Source organism: Sander lucioperca, chromosome 9 (genome assembly GCF_008315115.2).
Source record: "Sander lucioperca isolate FBNREF2018 chromosome 9, SLUC_FBN_1.2, whole genome shotgun sequence".
In the NCBI taxonomy this organism is placed as follows: Eukaryota; Metazoa; Chordata; class Actinopteri; order Perciformes; family Percidae; genus Sander; species Sander lucioperca.
The window spans coordinates 13,375,232-13,401,956 of record NC_050181.1 but is presented as its reverse complement, the minus strand read 5'-3'; the positions used below and the strand labels follow the sequence as shown (position 1 = coordinate 13,401,956).

Sequence of the window (26,725 nt, the reverse complement as noted above, 5' to 3'; positions counted from 1 at the left end):
GACCTTGTAATAGTAAGAATTGTACTGTAATATTTGTCTCTGGCTGTTTCCTCGAAAAATATGCTTATATTTCTCATGGGGCCACTGCACTCTGCTCCCTCCTTGCCCAGTGTCTGACGGGAGATATTTTTCCCCCGGTGCGTCAATACTGGCCACTTCCCTTTCAGGAGCTGAAATGATTTCTCAGTCTTGCTCTGATCTTAACCTTACTCTTGTCTTATACACAGAGGGGACCATTTCTCTTGGGAGATATTAACCCTCACCGCGGCCTAGGGAGACATTTTTCAGGGTGAGGCTGACATTAACTGTTGTTGTAGGGGCTGATTGTCTGAGCCGGGGGCCATACTTTATGGAGCCTCTCGTTTCCACCAACATTGATCTGCCACTGCTTTATACTATGCACACGGACTGATAAAAACGTGCCTATGTGCCTGTGTGCCTGTGTGTGTGCGTGTGTGTGTGTGTGTGTGTGTGTGTGTGTGTGTGTGTGTGTGTGTGTGTGTGTGTGTGTGTGTGTGCGTATTCACCAAGAAGAGATGAATACGGACCCCTTAACAGAAGAATACCAATGTGGGAGCAGACGATATGGGCTTTGCGGCAGATTAGACACCAGTAAAAAGGTATGCGAGGCAATTAGTCGCTTTCATAAAATACAATCAAACTAACCAGCATGCGAAGTAGGAAAATGAGACTATAATTTTACGGGAAAGAGACCTATCACAGGTATTGGACGGAGGTGATGCCATTGAAAATGAAAAGGTAAGAAAATGGGAGAGAAAACAGTTGCGGGGTGGGAAGAGAGGTTTTTACCTGGGACACTTTGCGCACCACCTCCCCACTGACCACCAGTCCCTGAACAAAAGAGCGTGCCGCCACAAATGTGCGCGTGACCATCATCTTCATTACACGGGGTGTGTCTCCAAAGGGCCGCAGTGTCTCTATCTGCTTGGACACACACTCCAGGTAGTCCTCACCTGCAACCAGCATACACATTCATTCAAATGTTTATCTAAGTAGAGAACACATCTAAAGATTATGCTTAAATAAGAATATGAATAAATGGGACATAAATTGATATTGTCAAAGCCTCTTGATATTTTCTGCTCTTTGTCTTATGTATACAGTATATTGTATATCAGTACTGGTCTCAGGCAATAAAGCTGCTCTAAGAAAAAGCTGGATGTACCTATGACATATTGCTTGTTTGCCTGGTAGAAGAGCTTCTCCAGCAGCTTGGCCCAGAATTCGTTGAGCACCTCTTCCAGGTTGACATTGGAGCCTCGGTAATAGTGCCTCAAATCCGTATACAGGTCAGAGAAGACCTGGGAGTTCTGGGAGTATATGGAGCCCCAAGTTGGAGTGAAAGTCTCCTGTAGACTAACAGTCGAGCGGTTCAGCAACTCCAGGAAGGAACCTAAAAACAGTTATAGAAAATGAATGGTTTAAATCTCACATTAAATCATATTTACAGTGTCAGCAACCACACACTGCACATTATTATTTTGTTCTGTGCTATTTTTTTCCCCCTTAACCTCACATTATCCTACCCACTTATGTACTATGTGCTGTTCAGTATAAATCAGTGTCATTAACACAAGAGGTATCTACTTCTCAGAGCCATAAAGATGTCTCTAATATTTACAGATAACCACTACAGCAAACACACAGATTCTTTGTTTTTTTTTTTGTTTTTTTTTTACACAATTTCCTTCTTATTCTAACTGCTTTGTGCTACATACCAATGTTGCCTCAAACTGTCAGTAAACTTAAAGCTGATGTATGTGAGAGTCCCTCTAGGGGATGTCAGAGAATTGACAGCGCTTCAGGGTGCAGTATATACTGTTCCGAGTGATGATTTACAGATATATGATACAGACAGACAGACAGAGGCAGACTGTCAGTCTTGGAAAAAAAAAAAAGTAGAAGAACGTTGAAGTCTGACTGAGACAAGAACAAACAAAAAAAGCAAATGGAAACACAGCTGCACGCAGACTGCAAATCCAAATCCTACACTAATGTTTTCAATGTTTCATCCAAACCATTTACAACCCCAAATGGATACAACTCCACTAATCTCCACACTAGGGATGCACCAATCCAACTTTTTCAGTCCCAATTCCAATACTGATGCCTGGGCTTTGTGTATCTGTCGATACCCGATACCGATCTGATACCGTGGTTGAATTAATGATACACTGTATACCTTCTACCTTCTACCTTCCTTCCACCATGTGGAAGAGCGTAAAGGCACCACACTTTCCTAACTAAACATTACTTTCCTAACTAAGACAAAATAACATAGATGTAATGTATTGAATTCTTATTTATTTGTTATATGAAAAACAATTGTGCATTCAAATCGAAAACAGAATGTAATCAAACTTCTTAAAATAAATTTAAATAAATAAAATGTAGCAGTAGAAACAAACTAGTGTATTGGTCAAACATACAATAGTAACCAAACAGTTACCAAACATTGTAAACATGTAAAAAAAAAAATCTTAAATTCTTATTTACTTGTTTGTTTGTTTTTTAAACTGGATCGGCCCGTGGATCTGTTAATTTTTCCGATCCCCGATCCAGCTATTTTGTCAATATCGGGGCCGATATCCGATCTTAATATTGGATCGGTGCACCCCTACTCCACAGCCTCAGAAAAATAACACAGTCTACAAAAACATTTTTAGCTTATGAAACTGTTGTATTGGATTGCAACAGACTGGACAGGTGTAGCTAAAAGTGATGACTCACTGCACTGCATTTATGGGTCATGGGTGAGTTTCCGTCAAGGTGCATACATTCACGCATCAAGTTTGTTTTCATGAACCCAAGCCTTTCTGTGGCCAGTGCCATACACATTTTTTCATCTGTCTGGTGTGTAAACAATGTTTATAAATGAGGCCCGTGTTCTGACAAATGTATGGCAACAGAATGTGCAGCACAACGACACTGTCCCCAAACCATCCATCCATTTAGGATTAAGATTTGCTCTGCATCTCCACATACACAATGGGTTCAAACCTGGTGCATGTGTGTGTTTGTGTTTATCTGTTTGTTTGTTTGTTTGTCTGCCTGTCTGCCTGCGTGTGTATGCTTGCGAGTTTGTGCGGCAGGGAGATGGGAAGCTGTAGTCTGCGGCAGTGTTTACTTTTTAGGTGTCTTATCTCTGCCCGCCACCACCTCAGATTGGGAGGAGACGAGAAAAGAGCCGGTTGTGGCCTCCACAGGGGACACCCCCGCCTGGAGTTAGCTTATTCCCCTAACGAAGCAGTTTTTAAAAACATCATAACACACACAAACTTCTACCACACACACACACACACACACACACACACACACACACCACAGCATGTTTAAAACTAAATAAAAACACACCCTGTCTTCTATCAGTTTCCCTGACAACAGCATATGGAAAAGCCAAGGTATACAGTAGCAAGACCCACATGCCTAAAGACAATCACAGCACTTGGAGTTACATAACATTTGAATAATGCTAAGCTCATCCTGACCCATCTGCGTGGCATTATCCAAGCATTGGCCTTGTTGAATACTGTATCTCTGTTCTTCTTTCCCCCTCATTAATAAACACCAGCCGGCCTGCTGCACTGCTGCTCTTATTTGCTGCTTTTGTCTGGCACTTTCACAGACTCTGGGCTAAAAAGGTCTACTCTAGGGCTGCTCGACATTAGGAAAATATCTTTTTGCGATTATTTTGACTGATATTGCGATATGATTCACGATATTGGAGGGAATGATCATTTTTGTATCATTATTCTCATTTTCATTGAAATATATATATATATATATATATATATATATACATATATGTTTTAAATTGAAGTGTAATTTTTTGCAAGGATCTGTACCAAAGAAAGATTTTTTTCTTTAGTCTGTAGGATATGATTTGTAGGCCAGGATGTCTCTGCAGCACCCCCATACTTTATTTTAGAATGGTTTGACACATATTTTGCCTTCAACAAATATTGCGCCCCCCTGCGATTTGGATATTGCACTAGTTCATACTGCGATTTCGATAAAATTGCGAATAATTGTGCAACCTTGTCTACTCTCATTGGATTAACTGTCATTCTTTATGCTTAGTGAGTGTTTCCAAAGGCCTACAGTATATCTGAGAAATGTACCTAAAAGTCATCTTGGAAACATCAAGGGGCACCTCTCCAAGTATCCAACTTTGGTTTGGTTTAAAAAGCTCTACACTCTGACACATCAGCTCACGTTCCTTCTCATACAACCACAGTCTTGTTCGGTGCCACAACCAATTGCCCTTTGAAGTTTCCCTCAGTTGGGTTCACGCCCAAAATAATGTATGTCAGTGTACATTATATCTGAGTTATAGTAATGTTGGGACAATGAGCTCTGGGCATAAATGTGTACTTCTAAGGGGTTCAAAAATGCAACGGAGTACTGATATCTCAGACAAAATGCCTTCTTTTTTTAACATATTGGCCTGCTCTTCCTCGTTGGTGTGATACAAGCAATTATTTTAATGATATGTGGCAGTTTTATTGTGTTACTAAATGTGTACATTATGTTTTAAAAACACTGGAAGAAACAAACCAAACCAAGGAACTATTTGGTTTTAAGGCCTACTTGACCGGGTTCAAATTGTATAATATGTTCTTTATAAATAAATGAGTGTAAAAGCAAACAAGGCTATTTTCTAAAAGCTGATGTAAATGTTTTCAACAAGATACAGAAAATTTGACAAGTAAGCTCCTTATTATTAGCTACAGATCTCAGAGTGCAGAGCAAATGGCAACTTAATGAATGCTGTGTAGCCTGTGTCTTTGTGTGTGGCGTAAATCATTTCTTAGAATATAATGCTTGGTGAGATAAATGCTTCTGACATGCAGCGGCCGTATGTCCAGGATTTGTTTAGCAGCGAGACTTCCTAGCTGGATGACACATTATTCCCCTGTTTCCTGTCACTCAAACTATCTAGAAACACAGCTCTGGGCCAGCCTCAAAGTACCAAGAGAGCTGCATCTGTGATGCTCACACAAGCACATGCATTTATGCAAGCCAACACACAAAGACATACATCCAGGAGTCAGCAGAAAAGCACATGCACACACATTTACCCAGAGAAACAAACCAACATCAGCGCGATAAAGCATTGAACATTTTAAATTTAAAAAAGCTTATTATGTAGGTGCGCGCCTGTGTTAACGTGTGCTTGTTTCCCCGTGTGCGCTGATGCGCTCATCTGTTGACATTTCCGAATGCCTTCCTACAAACGTACATGTGTCATTAGTATGAGAAAAAAAATTTGATTTTAACTGTGTCGGCTCGGGTCGGGCTCAGATATAAATATCTTAATGCCTGCTCGGCTCGGGCCGGGCTCGGTTACTGCTCTGTCGGACGCGGGCCGGGCTCGGACAGAAAAATGCGGCCCGATCCACACTCTAACACACAGACGCAGAAGGATCACAGACCCTCACGCAGACACACAGTGGCAGTCAGACAGACGGACGGAGAGCTGCTATGACAGGTGCAGCTTTGCTTTTTAATCCCCATTAGAATTCATTCCTGCTGTGTACTGTCAGCCATAAAAAAAACTGTAAAACTGCCTCAGGTCTGGCTAAATGAAATGAGTTTCAGCAGATATAGTTTCATTCAGGTGATGGAGTGAAGTAGTTTTCGCCATTAAATGAAGTTAAGGCAGCTCGATTATGGAAAAAATAAATCATAATCACCATTATTTTGGTCAATATTGAAATCACGATTATTGAACACGATTACTCATTGTCTTATGGAAAGATGTTGCAATTCTTGAACTTCAAAAACAGTGAAACAGTAAAACAAATCAACAGTGAAAACACCTTGAACTGGGAAATTTCCCTTAATACTTTTACCATTTAAACTTTGTTATTATTATTATTATTCAGAACACAAGACATAATATGAGTTTAACTTGCAAAACGTAATGTGCGTATTTTCTCGATTACTCTGTTTTTGATTAGAATTTTGATTAATTGGACAGCCCTAAATGAATTATGCACATTTGTGTTTACAGTCTTTGGGCCTTATTTTAACGATCTAAGCGCACGGCGTGAAGCGCCTGGCGCAGGTGCGTTTAGGGCGTGTCCAAATCCACTTTTGCGAGTTTGACGGCGGAAAAAAGGGTCAGTGTGCCGGGCGCATGGTTCCAAAGGGTTGTACTTAGTGTCTTCATTAATTCATAGGTGTGTTTTGGGCGTAACATGCAATAAACCAATCAGAGTGTAATCTCCCATTCCCTTTAAAAGCCAGCCGCGTTTGTACCTTGGCGCATTGTTATATGATGGCAGATTATGTCATATGTTATATGTAATATTTTGCATGTTGCGTGTAAATGACGCAGTGCTGGAGAAATTGACAACTGCGTCGGTCTTACACTAAAGACACTTGCGTCGGGCTTTGTGCTGCGCCGGGTGCAAGCTAGGGCCCTTTATGTGGTTAGGGCATGTTTTGAAGTGCTCTGGGATCACCACATGTGGAGGGCAGATCTTGGTAAACGGTATCATGCTGTCCAGTTCTCCTCTGGCCTTCAGCTCTAGTGAATAATGAGCATCATTAGTATGACACAAAGCCCCCTGTGCATGTGTGTGCGCCTGTGCTTTTGTGTGTGGAGATGACCTTTCTCATTCTTCATCTGTTTGTGTTTCCATGATACAGGGAGCTACAAGCTCATTCTTTCCCTCACCGCTCCTTTTTACACTCTCCCTCAATCATAACCTCCACCTTCTCTCCCCCAGCGTCTGGTCTCCAGGGGAAGGAGTGATGGGAGAGGGTGCCTGATTGCTGATATCCCAGGAGGGCTGCAACTAACGATTACTTTGATTGTCGATTAATCTGTTGATTATTTTCTCCATTAATCGATTAGTTATTTGGTCTATACAATGTCAAAAAATGGTGAAAAAATGTCGATCAGTGTTTTCCAAAGCCCATGATGACGTCCTCAAATGTCTTGTTTTGTCCACAACCCAACAATATTCAGTTGACTGTCATAGAGGAGTGAAGAAACTAGAAAATATTCACATTTAAGAAACTGGAATATGAGAATTTTTTACCTTTGACCTTAATTTTGAACTTTTTTTCCTAAGAAATGATTTAAACTGATTCACTGATTATCAAAATTGGAGATTAATTTAATAGTTGACAACTAATCAATTCATCTTTGCAGCTCTATATCCCAGCACATTGGACGTGGAGTGGATAGTTTTAGCCACGTTCACTGTAGTAGTCAGGAGAACACTTTATTACCCCTCAATGTACACAAACCTTAACATAGGTGATGTCAGTTAGTTGTAAGGATCGATAATTACTATTTTTGTAGGTACTCTATCTTGCCCGGTAACTCTTCTCTTCTGTCATTTTGAATTACATCAGGATACTTAATTGTCGTCTGATCCAAATATTTGATCAAATCATTCACAAATAACAAACTAGTACATAAAAAATTTTAAAAAAGTCAAAGTCAATTTCTTTACAGTATATAGTTATACCTGATGACATTCGAGCAGACCGACACGGTAAATTCACAAATAAATAGTATTAATAAGTATACCATCAGTGAAAGAGACAGTGTGCAGGAGTTTATCTTTTTATTTACAACCCAGATGTATATACAGTAAAAAAAACAAAAAACTATTGATAACCAGAATCACATTTGCCTCCAAGGGCTTTACAATCTGTTGAGCATATTACACTCGTTCTGTCCATAACCATACCAGACTGATTATACTTGTTAACAGAGTAGGTCTGGGCTATAATTCACAATTGTCATGTATCAAGTTTAAGTTGATTCATATTGTGACTCTATGATCTTATCATAACTGCTGCACAAATGAATAACTTCAAGCAAGCTGTTTAAAAACGGGCAAAATGAGCTACTGAGTTTGGTCTGATGTGATGCATACTGTAATAGTGGGAAATAGTTCATTATTTTAAACATCAATAGTGGGTTGTATACAAATATTGGAGAATATCATTTTTAAAATTATGATAATCCATACTTTCAAAATGAACAGCAAAAGTTTTTCTTTAATGTGACAGTGGATTAGGAAAATCTCTCTCGCCACTCTACCTCCATCCCATTCTGCTTTTCTTTTTTTCTTCTTCTCTCTAACACACACACTTAGAATAAGCCAAGTGAAGCATGTGTGTCTTAATGACTTTGTTCCCGCGGTGAGAGGGGAGTTAATGATTTCATTTGTAATCACTCCGAGCTTCACATCCAGGCCACCTTGACATGTCAGAGGCTTATTTTAACTATATTCCTACGTCCACTTATACCACTGCTTCTAAACCTGATTAAACACACGCGCGCGCACACACACACACACACACACACACACACACACACACACACACACACACACACAAACTCTAAAGTGTACACACAAATCCTTATATACCATAAAATGAAAGTATTTCCCCCTCTTCTACACTCTTAGTCTCAAACCAGACAAGTGGCCTCTACCTTCACATGCCCTGTCTCTATCTCCCTGGGGTCTCTCACTCTGTCTCCTGTGTCAAGTTGTGTTATTGACAGTGACAAGAGATTCTGTGTAACGCAGAGGTACCACTGATGTTCCTCCAGCAGCCAATCACTCTCGCTGTTCCCTTCTTACACAGAGGTATTAACTGACCAAGGCTTGTGCTACTCATTCCAGGATAATCCAGATTCAAGGTTTTCATACAGAGGGCTTAGCGGGTCTAGCAACATTTACCGCTGTCTAATAAAGTTGCAGCTCACACCAGCTGTTTGACTAATCTGATCTAAAACAGGTTGGTGATTAAGTAATCACAGGCTGACAAGAAATCACTAAACCTTTAACGACTTGTATTTTCTCACCAAACTCTCAGGTCTCCCGTGAAAACTCATGTTGGTGTTTGTTTCCTCCAATTGGCAGTTAACATTGTCTTGCATGTGCAGGAAATGTTTCAAAGCACTCGGGACTATGCCGAAGGACTAACAAAAATGTATAAGATATGTAATCCTGGGAAAAGCTTGATCTTTAAATCACATGGTTCTTTGCAGGAGAATACTACCCACACATTGAAATGGAAGACAAATGAAAGTAGATACTCGTACACTGATGTTGACATGAATGCTTAAGTGTGCTGTAGATGCATGCACTCACTCACATATAGTTATTGGCCATAAATAGAAAACTAGCTAAGAAACATGACAGATTAACTGAGTTCTAGCAGTGCGCCAGATACTGACAAGAATAGTAAAAGAATGAGAGGGAGTAAGACAGGAAAACAGGGCTGCAAAAGCAACAACTGAATATCTCTTTCATATCAGACAGCCTTAATTCTATTTGTCCATTTGGCAAGTGCTGGATGATCATATTAGCTAGATGGTTCTTTGGCAGGGAGGATAGAGACAGAGAGCAAAAGATGAGGCATATGCCAAGAGGAGAGGAGAGGAGAGGAGAGGAGGAGAAAATCAGGTGCCATTGGTGCATTAAAAAATAAAACTAGAAAGTACTCCGAGAGCACATAGAGTACCTTCGCCAAGCCTGTACACTGCTCTAAATTTGTTATTTTAATGATGGAACATTTTAAGCTACATCTGGATCCGATCTGCATCAAAATACACAATCATGTTGATTGGGCGGCAGCTGCAATGACTTTTGGGCAATATCCAAATCATGTCTGGGAATATTAGGCGTTTATACAAGAATGAATTGTGCAACATTCATGTGACTCAGGACTACTGAGTTACGGCCGATTAACGTGTTTAATCAATGGCAATATGGTGGTCCAATTTGCACGAAAAACGCATCCTAAACATCTAACTTAAAAGGCACAGGCCTAACTACTTTCCTCCTTAATTTAACTGAAATATGTTAATAAGGTTTTGCGATATCCACTTCACAGGACCCAAAACATATCCTCTATGTTTACTGAGAGGCACAGAGCTGCAAAATTTCAGGCACCCCCACCACCACCAACAACAACACCAAAAGCCCTTCCCTTTGTTAGTTCCCTACCTGTGCAAGGACAATATAAATAAACACAACAGGCACAAACAAACACTGCTGTCCTGGGCGCTCTGAATTCACAAATGATGATATGGGAGCCATTAGACTGTTTGTGTGTCAGTCTGACTCTCCATCAATAACAACACTTATCACACACATACTGTGCACCAGGAGCACTGCAAGCCCCTCAGCCAGCATTTAGATGCGATTAAAAGGTCCCTTATATTAAACAAGCTGACACATCACATAATGCATGTCATTTATCAACAGGCTCTCTGTGGAAGCTTGTATTCCACATCCTCTCTTCTGATTTTCCCTTGCTAGCATTATGCACCATTTACCCATGCATGTTTCTTTTTCTATCCATCTGGTTCTCTTTTTTTTCAGCTGTTTTCCCATGCTTGTTACCTCCCAAGCTCCATACCGTTCCTTACCCTCACTTTCATTTGGTTTGGTTTCCCTCTATCTCATCTTACTTTCCACAGCTTGCCCCAATGCCATCCTTTCTAACACTGCATTCCTCTTTCTTTTTCTCTCTCTTTCTCTTTCATTTTATCCTTCCAAGGCGCCATCGCTCCTAGTGAGTAATGTGTTTGGCATAATTAGGCCAGTGTACTCCAGGTCCCCACCAACGTGATTTGCATGCAGATAAAATGAGCCAATCAAGCACCACAATGGGAGCAGATGTCCTTGTCTTTCATGACATCATCAGAGGTGACCCTGAAAGCAGGAAATTAGAAGGTGGGCAGCGAGACGTGGGAGGTGGGAGTGAATCAAGTCTGTAGCTTAACTGTGGGAATATTGCAACACAGATGTAGAATGTACCACCAGTATCCAATCTTAGTTGGGTTTAGTGATTTGGAGGTGAAAAGTAAAAAAACACAGGGCTAAATTTGGTTGAAAACAATCAGTGGCCAGTGTATAAGGTACACTGAGCTAAAACTAATGCAGTGAAATACAACACCCTGCAATAAGACTCACCTTAAAATGTTAGAAAGGTCTTGATTACACTTGAGGTTATTTTGAAAGCTGTAGTCTGTGGTGCTGTTGAATTGTATGGCGTTATACAATACTGAGAGGTGTTTCTAAATGTAGACTTCAATGTATTGCAGGTCAACTACACATTGAAATATAGTCATAAACTCAAATGTATTCCAGTTTTAACCTAGAAATGCATGTCTTTTCACTTGCAAATTACCAAAATATCTTCTTATTAAGATTACAGCACAGTGTTTTCTCTGTATCAGAACTCCCAAGTGAGCTGCCAGACAAGTTGCGGAAAAGAAATCCGCAGGCTGCCGCTTGCTATCGGCTGATGGTGATATAGATTTGTCCTTTGATCCAAGTTTAGGGCCTGTTTCCTCAATCTGATAGGATACAATTGAGAGTGCTATATGTCATTCTGGTGGACTGCTACTCCTCAGTCTATCTCCATGGGAGGAGATGGAATTACTTAACAGTCCAGCTGGGAGATGTTCAGAGCTCTACTTAAATGAATAAATAAGCAAGTCCTGCTTGGCCTTTTAGAAATGAGTGTACCCATAAGCCAGCCAGCCAGCCAGCCAGTACTCTTCAAATCAGATTAAGCTCTATGACCACTGATCTGCCTTGAACTGAAATGGGCTGGAACACACTGGCCAATAAGTATTTGGCTGCTCATAAATACTGTGTGCCAGTGCACAAACGTGTGTGTGTAGTCTGTGTGTATGGATAATTCCTGAGTTAAGTTTCTTTGACCCGAACTCTCTGTATCTACATATTCATCTATCTTGTCAAAAACACTAAAAAAACCGTTTGATCTATAAAACTTCACCAACATATTCACCAGATAATGTCTGGCTTTTTTATTATTAAAAATGTACTTTGATGATAAATTGATTATCAAAATAATTGAAGTAAACTGGCTAATCATTTCAGCCCTTTTCTGAAGGCATGCTGCCATAATCATACACACTTAAAACAAGAGGTCAGGCACAACTAAAATGTTATTTTTTTTTTCATAACATCAAATGACTGAGAAAATCAAATAGAAACATGGATGGGCTTCTATTCATATTCATTAATTTTTAGCTCTGTCCCAATTCTTTTTTTTTAAATCAAGGCACAGACAAGCTTGGTGTTAGAGGACCTCAAGTTTTGTAAGCAGTGGGACCAGGACAGGAGTTTGCAGTTGTATGCAGAATACTGCAGGACCACGAGTGCTTTACATACTGTAAATGTAAATGTACTATTGGCGGATTCTGCCAAGCACGTTCCCATGGCTGTGGTTTCGCTAGATGGTAGGTAGGGACAGAGGGAATCTCGTTCATCCATTATTGCGCGTCACTAATTAGATGACGAGGCATTTGGCTACCTTAAGAAAGTCATAGTTGCATATCTTAAATTTGACTCTCAAAAGTAACAGGCATGCCTTTTGTTAATATTGCATGATGTACAGTATATGTGGCAGCAGTACAAGTGAACACACACACACACACACACACACACACACACACAGTGAATCCAGATGCTAGTGATGGCACCAGTATGCCAAACACCACCTGCCAGGTTTAAGGCTTCCGTCTGTCTAACACACCTGGTTGCCATCTAACACACAGCTCCCTTTGGTGCCATCACTCTCTGTGTCCGCTCTGACCTTTTCCCTCTCACTTTCATATGTAAACCCCTCTTTCTTTCTCTGTTAATTTCACTCTCTCTCTCTAGCTACCACTCTTCATTTCCACCTGTTTATCTTTCACCCTCGTCCTTGCTTTAACGACACATCCCTTTTTTCTCAGTATCTTTTATCTGTCTCATTTTCACTCCATCCTCTCCTTTGCCCCCCCCTTTTTTTTTCCTCCTCTGCATTATACGCATCTTTGTTTAATGTGATATATCATTTACTTTCTTACCTCTCTACACAGTATGAAGAGATTGGGAGTACCAAGTGCAAACCACAAACCCACATACTTTATACAAAGACCATTTTCACTCAGTCACACAGTGACACACACCAAATCACAAACTTACAAACACATGCATATAAACACACATCTGCATGCTCACATATATACAGCGTACACACTCGCAGACCCAGAGCCAGCTGTATGTGAGCTCGCTGGTCCTATAATCTGTGGCTTCTTCCAAAGTCCCTGGACCTAAAAAGGCCTAGTCTGCCTGTGCTGGAACTGTAACACCCTACACTTAGCCACATGGCGCTAGCTAGCCCACACCCTGCTAAACACAGCCAGATGTGCAGGGACTGTCAGCATGGTACAATGTCACTGTACTCTCCTTCAGCCATAAGGTGTCCTTGAGTGCTATGAAAGGCGGCCATAAATACAATGTATTATTATTATTATTATTATTATATGAACAAAATACTCACCTACTTTTAACCATAAACATCAACCTTACTGAATATTTTTCCAAGATCCAAACACCAATCCACTTCTAAAATGGTCGTAAGTTGTTTATCAAAGCCTGAAACAAAAGTAACTCATCATACTTTGCACTTCTCAACAGCAAAAGATAACAACAGGATGTCTTTAGAAAGCTGGCGGGATCCTCCAAAATTGCGCTGATCATCTGGCAGCAAATGTAAAGTATTATATCCAATTAACCCCAGTCTATCGCTCAGCTCTCGCCTTCAGAGGACGCAGTCAACAACAGATGGTTTTTAGACCTCAAGGTCTCAACACAGACATACTTCTCTCCTCCCTCTGTCAGCTCTGCCATCGCCATCTGATGCTCATTGGAGTGAGACAAGTGGACATGAGAAACAGGGACAAAAAAAATATATAAAGTTGAACAGAGCTGGAGCGGCTCGCTTTGGAGAGGAGAGGGGAGGAATTTCAGAAATTTGTAAAAGCACACAGGAACAAAACAAGCTACAAATGACTTAATTCTGAAGCAACACAAATTACCACGTTTGTGCCGTGTGTCTGTGTATTTAACTACAGTTTTTGGATGCACATCATTAGAATGTTTAGAGGTCGGAGCTGAGTGCTGCAGGAATGTGTGTGTCTGTAGTCTGTGTTGTTTACTGGCATGCTGTGCTAAATGAGGTGCTTGCTTGAAGAATGTGAAAGCTCAAGAACTGTAGGATGACATAAACTTGGAGAATTTCTATGTTGTGTTTGTGTGTGTGTGTGTGTGTGTGTGTGTGTGTGTGTGTGCGCGTGCATGCGTGCTTGGCAGGGTGACTGTATCCCTTTGGCACAGCCAACAGCGCCTGAGTGGAAAGGAGGGACTATGAGAGAGACACAGAGGACACAGAGCGCTAGAAGAAGAGTAAAGAAATGTCACTCTGCCACTAATCACCGTGATCTGAAAAGGTCAGGCTAACTAGCCAAACTCAGAGCCCCGACTGACAGATCCATTGTCGCCGACTGGCCAAGGGGAACAAGTGGAGCACAGAGACACCCTTCTATTAACTGGAGCAGGTCATTAGACACAAATAATTGCCTTGGTGCGCCAATGTTCTAAGATTGAAAATCCCTCTCTTATTCTCCCTCTCTCTGTCTCTCTCACTTCTTCTCTCACACTCGGAGCACTGCAATTAAGTACAGATTTTATTTCATAGTATTAAGAGCTTAAACAATATGTTGCTGTGGTGCAGACTCAAAGTAGACCAAGTGATTCAGACTCTTGCTCCAGTGCATGTCGCTACAACACAGCAATTACAATCATATATATAGGTTAACATTTTACTGGAAAATGTAACATAATTTGTCTGCAATGTCTCATGGGACATGAGAGTTGAAGTCAGGAATTGAAATAGTTTTCTTTGTATGTAAAGCCTTATTTGATTCAGTTGATAGAAATGAAAACATACTATAGGCTCAACTCCTCCAATGAAATAGGCAAGTATTGATAAGTAGGATCCACTTCACTGACTTAGGAAACTTGGTCCCAAAGTAAAAAAAACAAAACTTGGCATTCTGACAACACCACTGCAAGGCATTACCAACCTCCTCTGTTGAATCATGACAGTAGATCAATGCTTTTCATCAATCTGCAGACTGTATAATAATCTCTTACACTTACTGTCAGTCTGCGTGTAAGTGTACGTCTGTGTGTAGGATGAGTATGTGAAAGGAAAAACACCACTATTGGCAATACAATGTAGGTGTATGTAAGTCCTTGTATATGGGAATACTACAAACGGGATGAGCTGATTATCTTTTTTCTTAAATCTAATTCCCTCACCCATACACTTATTGCATATACACAAACTCACCATCGAAGGCCTTGTACTGTCCAGTGAGTGAGGCCTGTAAGGATCGGCCAACGTCTTTGAGGAGTCCCTCCATCTCCCTGCGGCTTAGCAAGGCCAAGTTGTCCTCCATGTCACTGGTGCAGCAGGTGTAACCCTGGGGACAGATGCGCAGGTGCTCCCCTACAAGGAGGACAGGTGGAGACAGAGGGGGAGAAAGGATGGGGAGGTGGTGGAGGAAAAGTACAGGGATAGTCGAGGAAAAGAGAACCAATAGGGAAGAAGGAGAATATGAGGGGATGAAGAAAAGCAGAGAACAACCATGGCATTAGCATTAACAGGTTCCATCAATTCAGGCAGCACTCAACATCACTGAGATTAATAGTTCCTATGTTGCTGCTCAATAAAATACTCAACATGAACATGCCAGGGTGAATTAGCTGCAGTGGCTGTTTTTTATGGCCTTAAACACCAGCTTGTTGGCAGTTGAGGTGGCAGGGCTGCATGCAACCGCCCCCCCTGATTACCTGGCAAGATGTTGAGAACTCTGTGGAAATGGGAGCAGTGGAGCAGGAGTAGAGCATCAGCTCCCATGCAATTTTAATGAGCACTCCTAACACACATGCCTGTGTATGTTTTTGCCAAATACACATACATACACACACACACACACACACACACACACACACACACACACACTACAAAGTAGAAAGGATCTGTATGCAAAGGCTTACTGTGTGAGTATACGCACACACAACCAAATACCGTATGAGAAAATTTCAAAGTTGGTTAAAACGTCAGTCAAGCTGCTGCTTGCTTCTGAAATGAGAAGAAATGATGTAAGACGGAAAAACCATCATCCACATCAACGCAACAAAGCCTAAGGCGAACAAAATTCATGTGGGTGATGTTAATTTGCAGGTGAATAGAGCAGATAATGTGTGATGCAACACTTTTGAAGATTCCTCCCCACTATCACTATTTCCAGACACAAGCACAAACACACACACAAACACACAATGAATCCACAGTGAAATAAACCGCACAACAAATCACATTGAAATATTTGTGGTGGGAGGAGGAAAAAAAAGGTTTTAATTTATTATATTGGACTTCTAAAGACAATAAAGATAGAACACTCCTTTCTTGTCCACATGAACATATTTATTAAAGCTTGTGATGCGCCCACATAGCTAAAAGTGCACAGACAAACATCAAAAAGGCTGTAGCAAGTATGCAGATAGGATGGCAGCCCTTTTTGAACTCAGTGCTCTTCCTCAGGCAGCAAAAAGGTCACATGTTTTGCTATCTACGTGCTGTTGCTTCTGTGGGGGTATAAGTTTTAATAAAGAAAATATTTTTTGCAAACAAGAAGCATCCAATTGTTGTGTCACTGTGGGCCTGTTTAGGAACCCTTTTCCCCACAGCCATGAAACACACACATTTCTTCTGTAGATCCACCTCCGATTCTCTAGTCCATTTAACCAACTGTCCGTCACACTGTTGATCAAAATTTCTCAAAACATGGAGGGTTGATAACCTCTACTTTCTCTCATTAAAAGAAATTTCCAAATTAGAATATGTGATCTTTGGTTTCAAAAGATACATTCCAACCCCAACGAATTTAACAAATGTTGGAAGGAGGATTCACCTTTGTATTTTATGTGCAGGTTAAAATCAGGTGATAACAATAACAGTAAGTGTTATTGACTAGTCCATAGTCTGTATTACAGAAGCCAACATATCCATTGTTATTTCATATCAGTGTGCCACTGGTTACACTTTGTGTTAAGCAGTGTTTGTAGACAGAGTGCAGGTTGTAGCCATTTCCATTTCGATTAAATTACTCCCTCTATGGAAGAGGCACCTAACTAAATCTCACTGAGTCTACCTTTCCATCCAAAGGCCCAATCATTTCCACCTCACCAGAAATTAATTTTATAGCCTGAAAAGGTACTGAAAAAAAAAACTCCATAACCTGTGGCAGATCACACATTGCATTACTCAGGTATAGCAAAGTATCATCTGCATACAGCGAAATACAATTGCATATATTCACCACCATAATGGGGCTTACATTCTGTGACGGCCATATTTCCTGTATTAAGGGTTCTAGTGATAAGGCAAATAGTAGCGGGGAGAGAGGGCATCCTTGATGAGATCCTCTACAAACTGGAAACTGGTATGAGAAATGGTTTCCAGGCAATACTTGAGCAGAAGGCCATTGCCATGTCTTTTAATTATTTCAACAGCACAATAACAACTAAAAGGGCACTCGGGGAGCACAGACAAACAAACTGAACCAAAAACTTTACATCAACGAGAGACTAATAGGAGATGACTAAACTTATTGTATTGTAATATCACATCACTGAGCTTTAGATAGCCTGCACAAAGGCATATAGTAAACAGTACGGGATTAATGATTTGATGTCCCTCAGGCTGTGATTAGCATGCGGCTGGTGGTGTTTCAGCTCAGGGCAAGTCTATAGGCACAGTGCTGCCATCAATAAGATTGATCCTGCCATCCTTTTCATCGTTAAAGCTAATGATTTCTGTGTGCACTGGATCAACGATTACAAGCAAGCATGTCAACTTCATTTACTTTAGTTGTAGGCTGAGTTAATCACTGCATATCCAGTCCATGATCTCAGCTGTATTTTACAGTCAATGTGTGTATGACAAGAATCCACGCACTTTACTGATTATATGTTAAACACAGTTTCTGTAACTGTCCTTTAAGTGCCTCATCCAGGCTAACTCTAAAGTGGAGCAATTAAAGGTGATTTTCCTCTTCGAACACGAAAGTGGAGGACAGTCTGCCCAGATCGGAGAAGGTGACATTGAGTATCTCTCAATACCATCTCACTAGTCATGGTGTGACTCACATCCACACACCGAGAGAGAGAGAGAGAGAGAGAGAGAGAGAGAGAGAGAGAGAGAAAGTTTGGACCTGGAGAAAGGCACTTGTATGTAAAGTCTGTGCAATTTGCCGGTGGGAGGAAAAATAAATTTAATGAGAGGATGAGTGCAAAGAAATAGAGAAGAAAAAAGGGAGGCGGATAGGATAGAAGAGTGAGAGAGAAGCTTGATGGAGGAATAGCATACAGCGCTATCAGGGGTCAGCTGCAATCTGTCAGCCCCTGGGATGGCTGTTTAAATGCCTGGACTGGTTTTAGTGTGTATGTGTGTTACGGGCCTGTGGCCATTTCTTCCAGTGCAATCTGCTTGCTGCCTGCCATTTGAAGGACATCTGTGCAAAGAACAATACACACTTAGAAGCACAATATGCGCACACACACACACACACACACACACACACACACACACACACACACACACACACACACACACACACACACAGTAGGAGGCGTGAGGCTTTTAGATGCAGCCAGGCAGAAACAGTCCGTTTTTTATATATATAAAAAAACAATGGGATGACTTTCTATATACACTCACATCTGCAGAATGGACACTCACACACACACACACACGCATGCAGTTTTTAAAACACATGCGACACAGCAGGAAATGTCACCTGTAACAGAGCATTACGTTTCCAGTTGGCTAAACTAACAGTCAGCTAATGTTACAACCAAGGCAGTCTCTTCCATTTGAGTCAGTAAACTGGACTAAGCGTATATGTGTGTGTGGGATTGTGTAAATCTGTGACAGTCACCCACGCTCGATAAACAAGCAGATCATTGGCCTCACTTTTTCACCTCTCTCTCTCTCACACACACACACACACACACACTCTTCAGTCTCATAGCCAGAGGATACTAGAGTAATCAGCAGAGGAGGACAGCTCAATCTGGTGAAGAGCTGTTTTAGTGGGAGGCTCCAACAGTACCATCTAAGGGGCCACAACAGAGAGGGCAGCTAATGCTTGAGACATCCAATTTTCTGTGCTTCCACTACCAGACTACCAGACACATCCCATTTTCTGTACTTGAGATGGCTAAAAAAAAACATCTTTTCATTACATACCACATGACCACTCCTTGTACATTTGAGATTTGGTCTTGCATTAAGCAATTTCCAGCATGCCCTCGCCATTTCCAGTCTCTATTGTTCCTGAATAGTTCCGGCAGTCTGAATAAACTTAATGGAATGCAAGATAAACTTGAAAAATAAGGTCATAATAATAATACGATTCATGTCCGGCAAGGGAAAATGAATAGCTTTAGTTTAAACTGATTGCGCAGTTGGCGCACAGAGATGAAACAAAACCACACATAAATAAGATCTGCTAAAATTAAATGATCAATTCAAATATATTCAAATTGACAGAGTAGGTGTTGTGCATTAATCAACCTCTTTCTGTGAGGCAAATCAGTACAGAGCAAGTCAATTATCTGGCCTCTCCTAAAATTACACACATGCATAAACCACCCACCCACCCAACAATTAATGTATGCGTGGGGGCAAAATTAGGGAAACTATTCACTCCATAAAAGCCTCCATCACTTCTTTCCTTTTTCTTTTGACACACACGGCTGCTAAATGGTGAGCAATTCCCTTACCATTAGCTTATCACTGTTCACCAGGGAGGAAGGCTCCTATTAAACAGCAATCTGGGAATGCAGAATAATGTTGTGCACACTGTGATAAAGCATGGGAGAGACTGACAGTCAGCTGCTTTTAGAGATGGTGGGAAACGCAGAGAGAGGAGTGGGCAACAGGAAATGAAGAATGACTCAAAGCCAAAGTGTCTCCGTCATATGTCTGGGAGTCTGTGAACAAAACAGGAGAAGTCAAAATGCTGGCCTTATGCTTCACTTATGTCACCATCACAGTGTCACTATTTAGTGTAAGTTTGTTTCTTTGTGGTCCACAGGAACTAAAAAACATGATAACACATAAACACTCTTACAACATAATGCACAGCCATTGTAGCAGTTTATTTCATCCTTTCAGACAATTTCACCCCTGTGGCAAGTTTTGATACAAAATTAGTTCCATTAATTCAGAATATGTTAACATTTGCAGGTGTTAAGATGATTGAGATATCCAATTTTGAGCTGGGGAATTAAGAGTTTGACTATTCAGTGTGTTCATGGAGGATTTTGAGCATGGCCCCGTGGTGCAAAGTTTATTCAAAACCTCTGTGTTTTTGTCCTTCAACGATAGCAAGGTGAAAAATTGGGCTGTAATTATTTTTTTTTTCACTGGCTTTTTTGGCTTTAAGCACCGTGTATATTTAATAAATTTTTCGACTATTATCACAGTGGCACAGCGGTAGCTAGTGCCTCACAGAAAAAAAGGCTTTCTGAACCTGTCCATTTCTGTGTGAAGTTTGTATGATTTCCTGCATCAACAACATTGTGCATAAAGCTCAGGTAGACAGGAGAGACTGAGAAAATGCCCATACTGTAGGTGTTACTGTCTAGACATAAACATTCTAGACTGAGTGTTAGACCTATGGGCACCTATGACTTTTCTTTGACTTCTTCTCTTGTGCATGTACACCCTGACCAATATGTGGAAACTGTTCTTTGGTTAGACATTGGGGGACAGAAAAAATAGGTTGCATGTTACCTGGAGATAACCAGGGTAGGGTTGGGCGGTAATACGGTATACCACAGGGTCTAACAATAGCAATGGTATCAGTTTCAATACCGTCATTAAAAAAAATGCAATGCACTTATATAGGAGACAAGGATTAAATATTAAATTGTGGTGACCCACAAGTAAGACTGAAAGAGACATCACCAAGGTTCTGTACCTTTAAGGGAGAGGTGTTATGATATACAAGTTCCGGGGCTGAATTATGTCAAACAACGACGGTGGTGAAAATGCTGTTGCTGCGGTGGCGCCGGCCGCTGCTAGCGGCGCGGCTAATGTCGGTATTATCTACGCGGCCACTATCAAGTTACCGGACTTTTGGCAGCACAACCCACGGCCGTGGTTTTAGCACATCGAGGCCCAGTTCCAGCTGAGAGGAATAACACAGGACGTTACAAAGTATTTCCACGTGGTATCGGCCTTAGATGCCTCAACAACAGCCAGGGCTATGGCGCTATTAGAGGCTCCTCCGGCTAACGGCAAGTACGACACACTCAAAACATTCCTGTTGGAATTCTTTGAACTGTCGGAGCTGGAGAAAGCAGACCGCCTGCTGTCCCTGAACGGCCTTGGCGACAGCAAGCCGTCCGAGTTAATGGAGAGGATGCTGGCTGTGCTGGGCGCGGCAGATCCCTCATTCCTCTTCCAGCAGTTTGTCCACGCGCTGCTGCCCCCCCAGCACACGTCTGCCCCGCTTGCACTCCACAAAATATAATTCATGTAATTATGTGTGGTTGTCATCACGTGACAGCGTGGAGGAGAAAGTCGTTTTTTGTAAGTTGTTGTTATGTTATTATTGTTTCAGTGTTAGTGTTTGGTATTCAGTTTCTGAACGGTGCACAAGCCAACAGTTTGGTGACGCCGTCTGAGCCTTACGTCATCATTTTGAATTAGTCACAGTAATACCGTATACCGCGGTAAAATAGGGAGGAGGTTTGACGGTATCAAAATTTGGATACCGCCCAACCCTAAACCAGGGTATTGCATTTTGCTTGATCTTGCTCTGCAAATTCACAAAAGAGCTCAATAATCAAGCCTCAATTTAGCCTGAGCACAGTGGGCATCTTTTGAACTGAGCATTTAAATATTTTCTTAACCCTTTTAATTTCATGATTTTTTGACTAAGCACATAAATATGGAAATAGCACAACATAACGTCATCAATTGCAGTGGTGTCATATGTCACTAAGGTAATCTTCAAAATGTTTTTTGTAATTTGTAGATCCTATTTGTTATTGGCATCTATTAATATTGTTATTTTTTGTTTCTACCTATGTCAATATCAGAATTATTTTATAACGTGAAGGTGACCACGCCCAGGTTTACCAAGCCAGATTAGAGAGTATATACTACAGAATGTAGTTTTAAATCAAGGTCTGAATAAGACCAATGATATTTCCACACATTCGTATCAATAAAGAAGATGGGAATGCATGCTAGTCTTCCCCGTGAACCTAACTAGAGTTCTGGTTTTATTTTTTCTGTCTGACACTGCTGGCACTGCTTGGAGAAGTATGCATATTGGAATTTAGGACACATTAGATGCGAACAGTTGGTAAATTTCCCTACTTCTGAAGCACATTTGGCAAAATAGCATGACTGCGACCACACTGATGTGCTGACACACTTTACTGATGGCTCCTGGTAATAACTGACATTGCATAACTGACACCGTTTCAAATGTGTATGGGTTTGCACGCATGCATGCATGCATGTGCACACATGTTGTGGGATCTGGGAGATTAGCAGCCTAATCCAGTGTGTTTGTCTGTGTCCACACAGCTAGGTGGATTATTTCCAGTGCCAAGGAAAATGCCCATGGACACCAGGAATCACACACATGCACACACACCCACACCCACACTTGAACAGATGAAAAATAACAGGGCTAAATAGCAGGGCTATTTGGCATTTGAGTTTTACTTTTTTGTCTCATCCACTAACTGTAGTGTACACATTACATTTTCACATACCGATACTGCTTATTACAGGCAACACTATGGTCTGTGTCGAACAGCTACCACCCTGCATTCCTGTTAGCTGTTAGCCTGTCTACTCGTCCGTCTTTTTTGGTGCTCCTGACTTTCACCCACACAGAACGACCTACGGCCGACCCAGGCTTTAACCTAGACCCTAGACGCTCACCAGTCTGGTAATGTGATCCAAGCAGAAAGTCACATAAATAGCTTCCTCGAGCCAGACGAGGTGGCGGCCACACAACACATTGATAACACATAACTACTGAGGCTGACTGATCTCCATGCTGCTTTCTTCAAGCCCACACTTACCATCTGACTATACCTGTACTGCTGGCTGACCAGAGAGCTATTTATTTATATGTCTACTTTAATGTAAATACTGCTCTCAACTGTCACACTAAACAGGTGCTCTTACTTGGATCAGACTCACATTAACGGGCTGGGAAAAGTTTGAGCAGCTACTCACTGGAGAGAGGAATGGCTAAAGGAATAATGTGATAGCGTAATGATGTGGGCCACTGGGAGAAGATTACTTAGTTAGAGTTAAATATCTCTGGCGGTGATTAACTCAGTGGTCAGTCTATGTTAACAAATGGGCCGGAGAGAACTGGAGTGGAGTAAGGAAGCAGAGCAAAGCACAGGATGGGAAGAGACATGATACTTTATTTTTACCATAACTGTGTGCTCATGCACCATTCAGTTTTCTGTCGCCCTATCCCAAAGGAAAATAAAACACGCATATTACTATTTTCAAAAAAATGCTTAAACAATTACTTAGCTCTCATTTCAAAGGTGTGCCAAACAAATGGCTTCAGTATAAGGCAGTGGGATCTAAAAGTGAACAAAATCATTATGGATTGTGTCCCTGTTTATATCATCTCCCATAGCAACAGATGTGAACCAGATGCTGGAACATCAGACTGGAGAACAAGAGTGATCGTGTCAATGTTTACATATTAAAATGGATTAGTGATGGCAATTTCGAAACATTACAAAAGTGAGAGAAAGAGGGAGAATGTGAGTGGGTGAGCAAGAGAGACAACCCAAACTGAAACTCTTATTTTTTTTATTTGGAGGGCCACAGTTAAGTGGAAGAAAATGGATGACATTACATGATCGTTAAGCTGCAACATTTACGCTGGGTCGGACAGAACATGCGAGTTGGGATTTATAAGGAACATGGTGGATTACAACAGGTTTTGTAGTTAAGTTGCCGTAGCCCTGACAAAACATGATTAAATGTACACTTCAATAAGACAGGCACAGGGTGACACGCACACACACAAATGCGCACAACGACATTTGCTCTTTGTCCTGTCTCCCTCTGACTCTCTCTTTTTCACACACACACACACACACACACACACACACACACACACACACACACACAGGTTTGTGGCACTATCTTTGTGGGGACACATCATTGACATAATGCATTCCCTAGCCCCTTACCCTAACCTTAACCATCACAACAAAATTCCTAACCCTTACCCTCACCCTAATCATAACCTAATTATATCCATAATCCTACAACCAAGTCTTAACCCTCAAACAGCCCTTTAAACTTGTGGGGTCCAGCATTTTGGCCCCACAAAGCGCACAAGTATACTGGACTCCCGGTTTTTGGACCCCACGAATATAGTTAAACACATACACGCACACACGCACACAAATCCCAGTGGTGAATGAATAACCACAGAGTGTGAGAGCCAGCTGCTTTAAATGGTGGCAGCGGCCTGTCCCATTCATTTAGCAGGTACAGTCACAGCGCTGTCAAAGAGGCTGATGTGGTGTTGGTAGCTTTCCAACCAGCCTGCCAACTTGCTCAACCATGTCCTGCCTTATTCAGTGTCATCCCCACTCTTTATCCATTCCCACCATTTTTTTTCCTGCTTTGTGTGTTGACTGAGATTAAATTGGACTGACCTGGAATGTAGGAGAATGTAATTTACTTAGACTTAACAAGAATAACACGTCCAACAATATACTGAACAGACAGTACAGACATACACTGTCCCAATTACACCCTATAACCCACCCTTCTCCCGTCTGTTACAGACATGCCTCAACTTGAGCTGATTTACTTGCTGAATCTCAATGTGTGTGAGCAAAAAAAATAAGGGAGTGGATAAAGTCTGTGAAAAAGTTACACTGAAGAAAGTTATCCTGTTGATGTGTATCTGAACCATATCTTAGACACACTGTATGGTAGGCCATCTCAAAATAAAAAGGAGTAACTACTACACAGGCTGCAGAGAGCTGACCTCATTTCTGTGTCCGTAGGAATGTGATGTGTTGATTTGGAGTGCGTGTGTTTGGGTGAGTTTTCCACAGATGATCTAGGTCTTTGACAGGAAGTGTCAACACTTGACACACATCAGGCAGAACATCCTGTCACATGATGCGGACTGACGCTTCTGCCTCCTGTAGAACTGTACACAATGACGTCTAGGAGCTGAACAAAAAGTCTTTTGAGATGACGGAGGATGAGGAAGAAATAACAGAAGCCCCTTTCACACAAGAGACCTGTAACATCGAGGGCTTCCAACTATCCTTGAGACAGTGTCAGACTTCTTGGCATTTACAGTTTCCCAGAAAGGAACAGTTCCGTTCTGTCAAAGATTCCATATTGAGCCCCTAATGCATTTTATCATCACTGACTTATGTTGCCTATTTTACATAATGAGACAAGACCCAAGCCATTAATTGAGAATTGTACCTATATGATGAACATAGTGGTGCTTTTAGCAGCTAAAGTGTCCGATCAGTCAAGAGCTCAGAAATGTTACAAGGTCCCGAGTCTGCAAATTACCAGAGCAACATTTGTGGAAAAACGCTATGGGTTTACTTTCAAGAACGACGTTGACATGTAAAACTGCATGGGTGAAAGTGGCTACACAGACAAAGAAATGGAGAGCGAGTGCAATGCGCCTGTGCTCGTGGACAGGTATTTGTGCATGTGTGTGAGGGAGAAAGCTCATAGCTTGACTCCTAAACGTGTAAGTTTCCCTTTGTGGCAGGTCTCCTGATGGTGAAAGTAAAAACAAAGTGGCCAGATCCCCTCTGCTCTGTGCTGCTAAGAGATGCAGAGGCTGACAGATAGGAGCTGACCTGCTGTTGTCAGGGCCTGTCAAAGCAACAAGAGCTAGAAAACACATTCAGCCAGGACTGAGTCAGACACATGGACACAGCAGGTGGTGGGGGATGCAGCTGAGAGAGATGTACTGTACGTAGGAGAAAAATTGAAAGGTGAGGACATGAAAGAGCTGCCGCGATGTGAAAGAAAAGGAAAAAAGATTGAAAAAGTTTTCAAAGGAATCACTGACGCACTTAAAAAGATAGAGAGCTGACTTTAGATGTAGCTTTTTTTTTTCTTCTTTTTATTTCTTTTCTTTTTTGGATAAGGTGTACTGTATAATGTCTGTCTATTTGTTTAATGGTTTAAAATTATTTTTTCCTTTTTTGTAACCACAAGAGGATGTTAGGGAGCGTTGGTTGTGGATCTGTTTTTGTTGTATAACGTCTGTTAAATAACAATAAAAAGAACCTAAAAAAAAAGAAAGAAAGATGGAGAGCTGGGAAATGTAAGGAAGGGAAAAGGGCGATGTATCAAATGATTTAGTGATCTTCAACTAACAATTGTCTTCATTATAAAATATAGCGGCTATAATCCATTTTTATCTACAAAGCGTTATAGCATATTTCTGACCGTTTTGGTTTTACGGCCTGCTACTTTATTATTTTGGCTCAATCTTTTGGCTCTCATCAACATCAACAGGCAGCTGTTTTTAGCGGATAAAGTTTAAAAACCCACCGTACTCAACCTGCCCAGCACCAATCGGCAGACACACAAAGTTAGCGACTAGCTGGTGAACTAGACAGCCAATTAAAACTCTCAGGCTTTGGAAACAGAACTAGAGTGAATTTTAGATTTACATTTGTCAGGTGGACACCAAATACACGTCAATGTCCCTCCACGTATG

The 26,725-nt window shown here is 41.3% G+C and overlaps 1 protein-coding gene across 1 annotated transcript in view; it reads right to left on the bottom strand.

The window, feature by feature from the left end:
* The window catches only part of gpc1b (glypican 1b), a 75,031-nt gene that overhangs the window by 18,655 nt on the left and 29,651 nt on the right, over positions 1-26,725 (bottom strand). The window contains exons 3-5 of the mRNA XM_031281151.2: positions 15,220-15,378; positions 1,187-1,414; positions 811-974 (exon numbers count right to left, since the gene is read on the bottom strand). Coding sequence (XP_031137011.1) covers positions 811-974; positions 1,187-1,414; positions 15,220-15,378 — 551 coding nt within the window. The remainder of the gene's footprint in view (positions 1-810; positions 975-1,186; positions 1,415-15,219; positions 15,379-26,725) is intronic.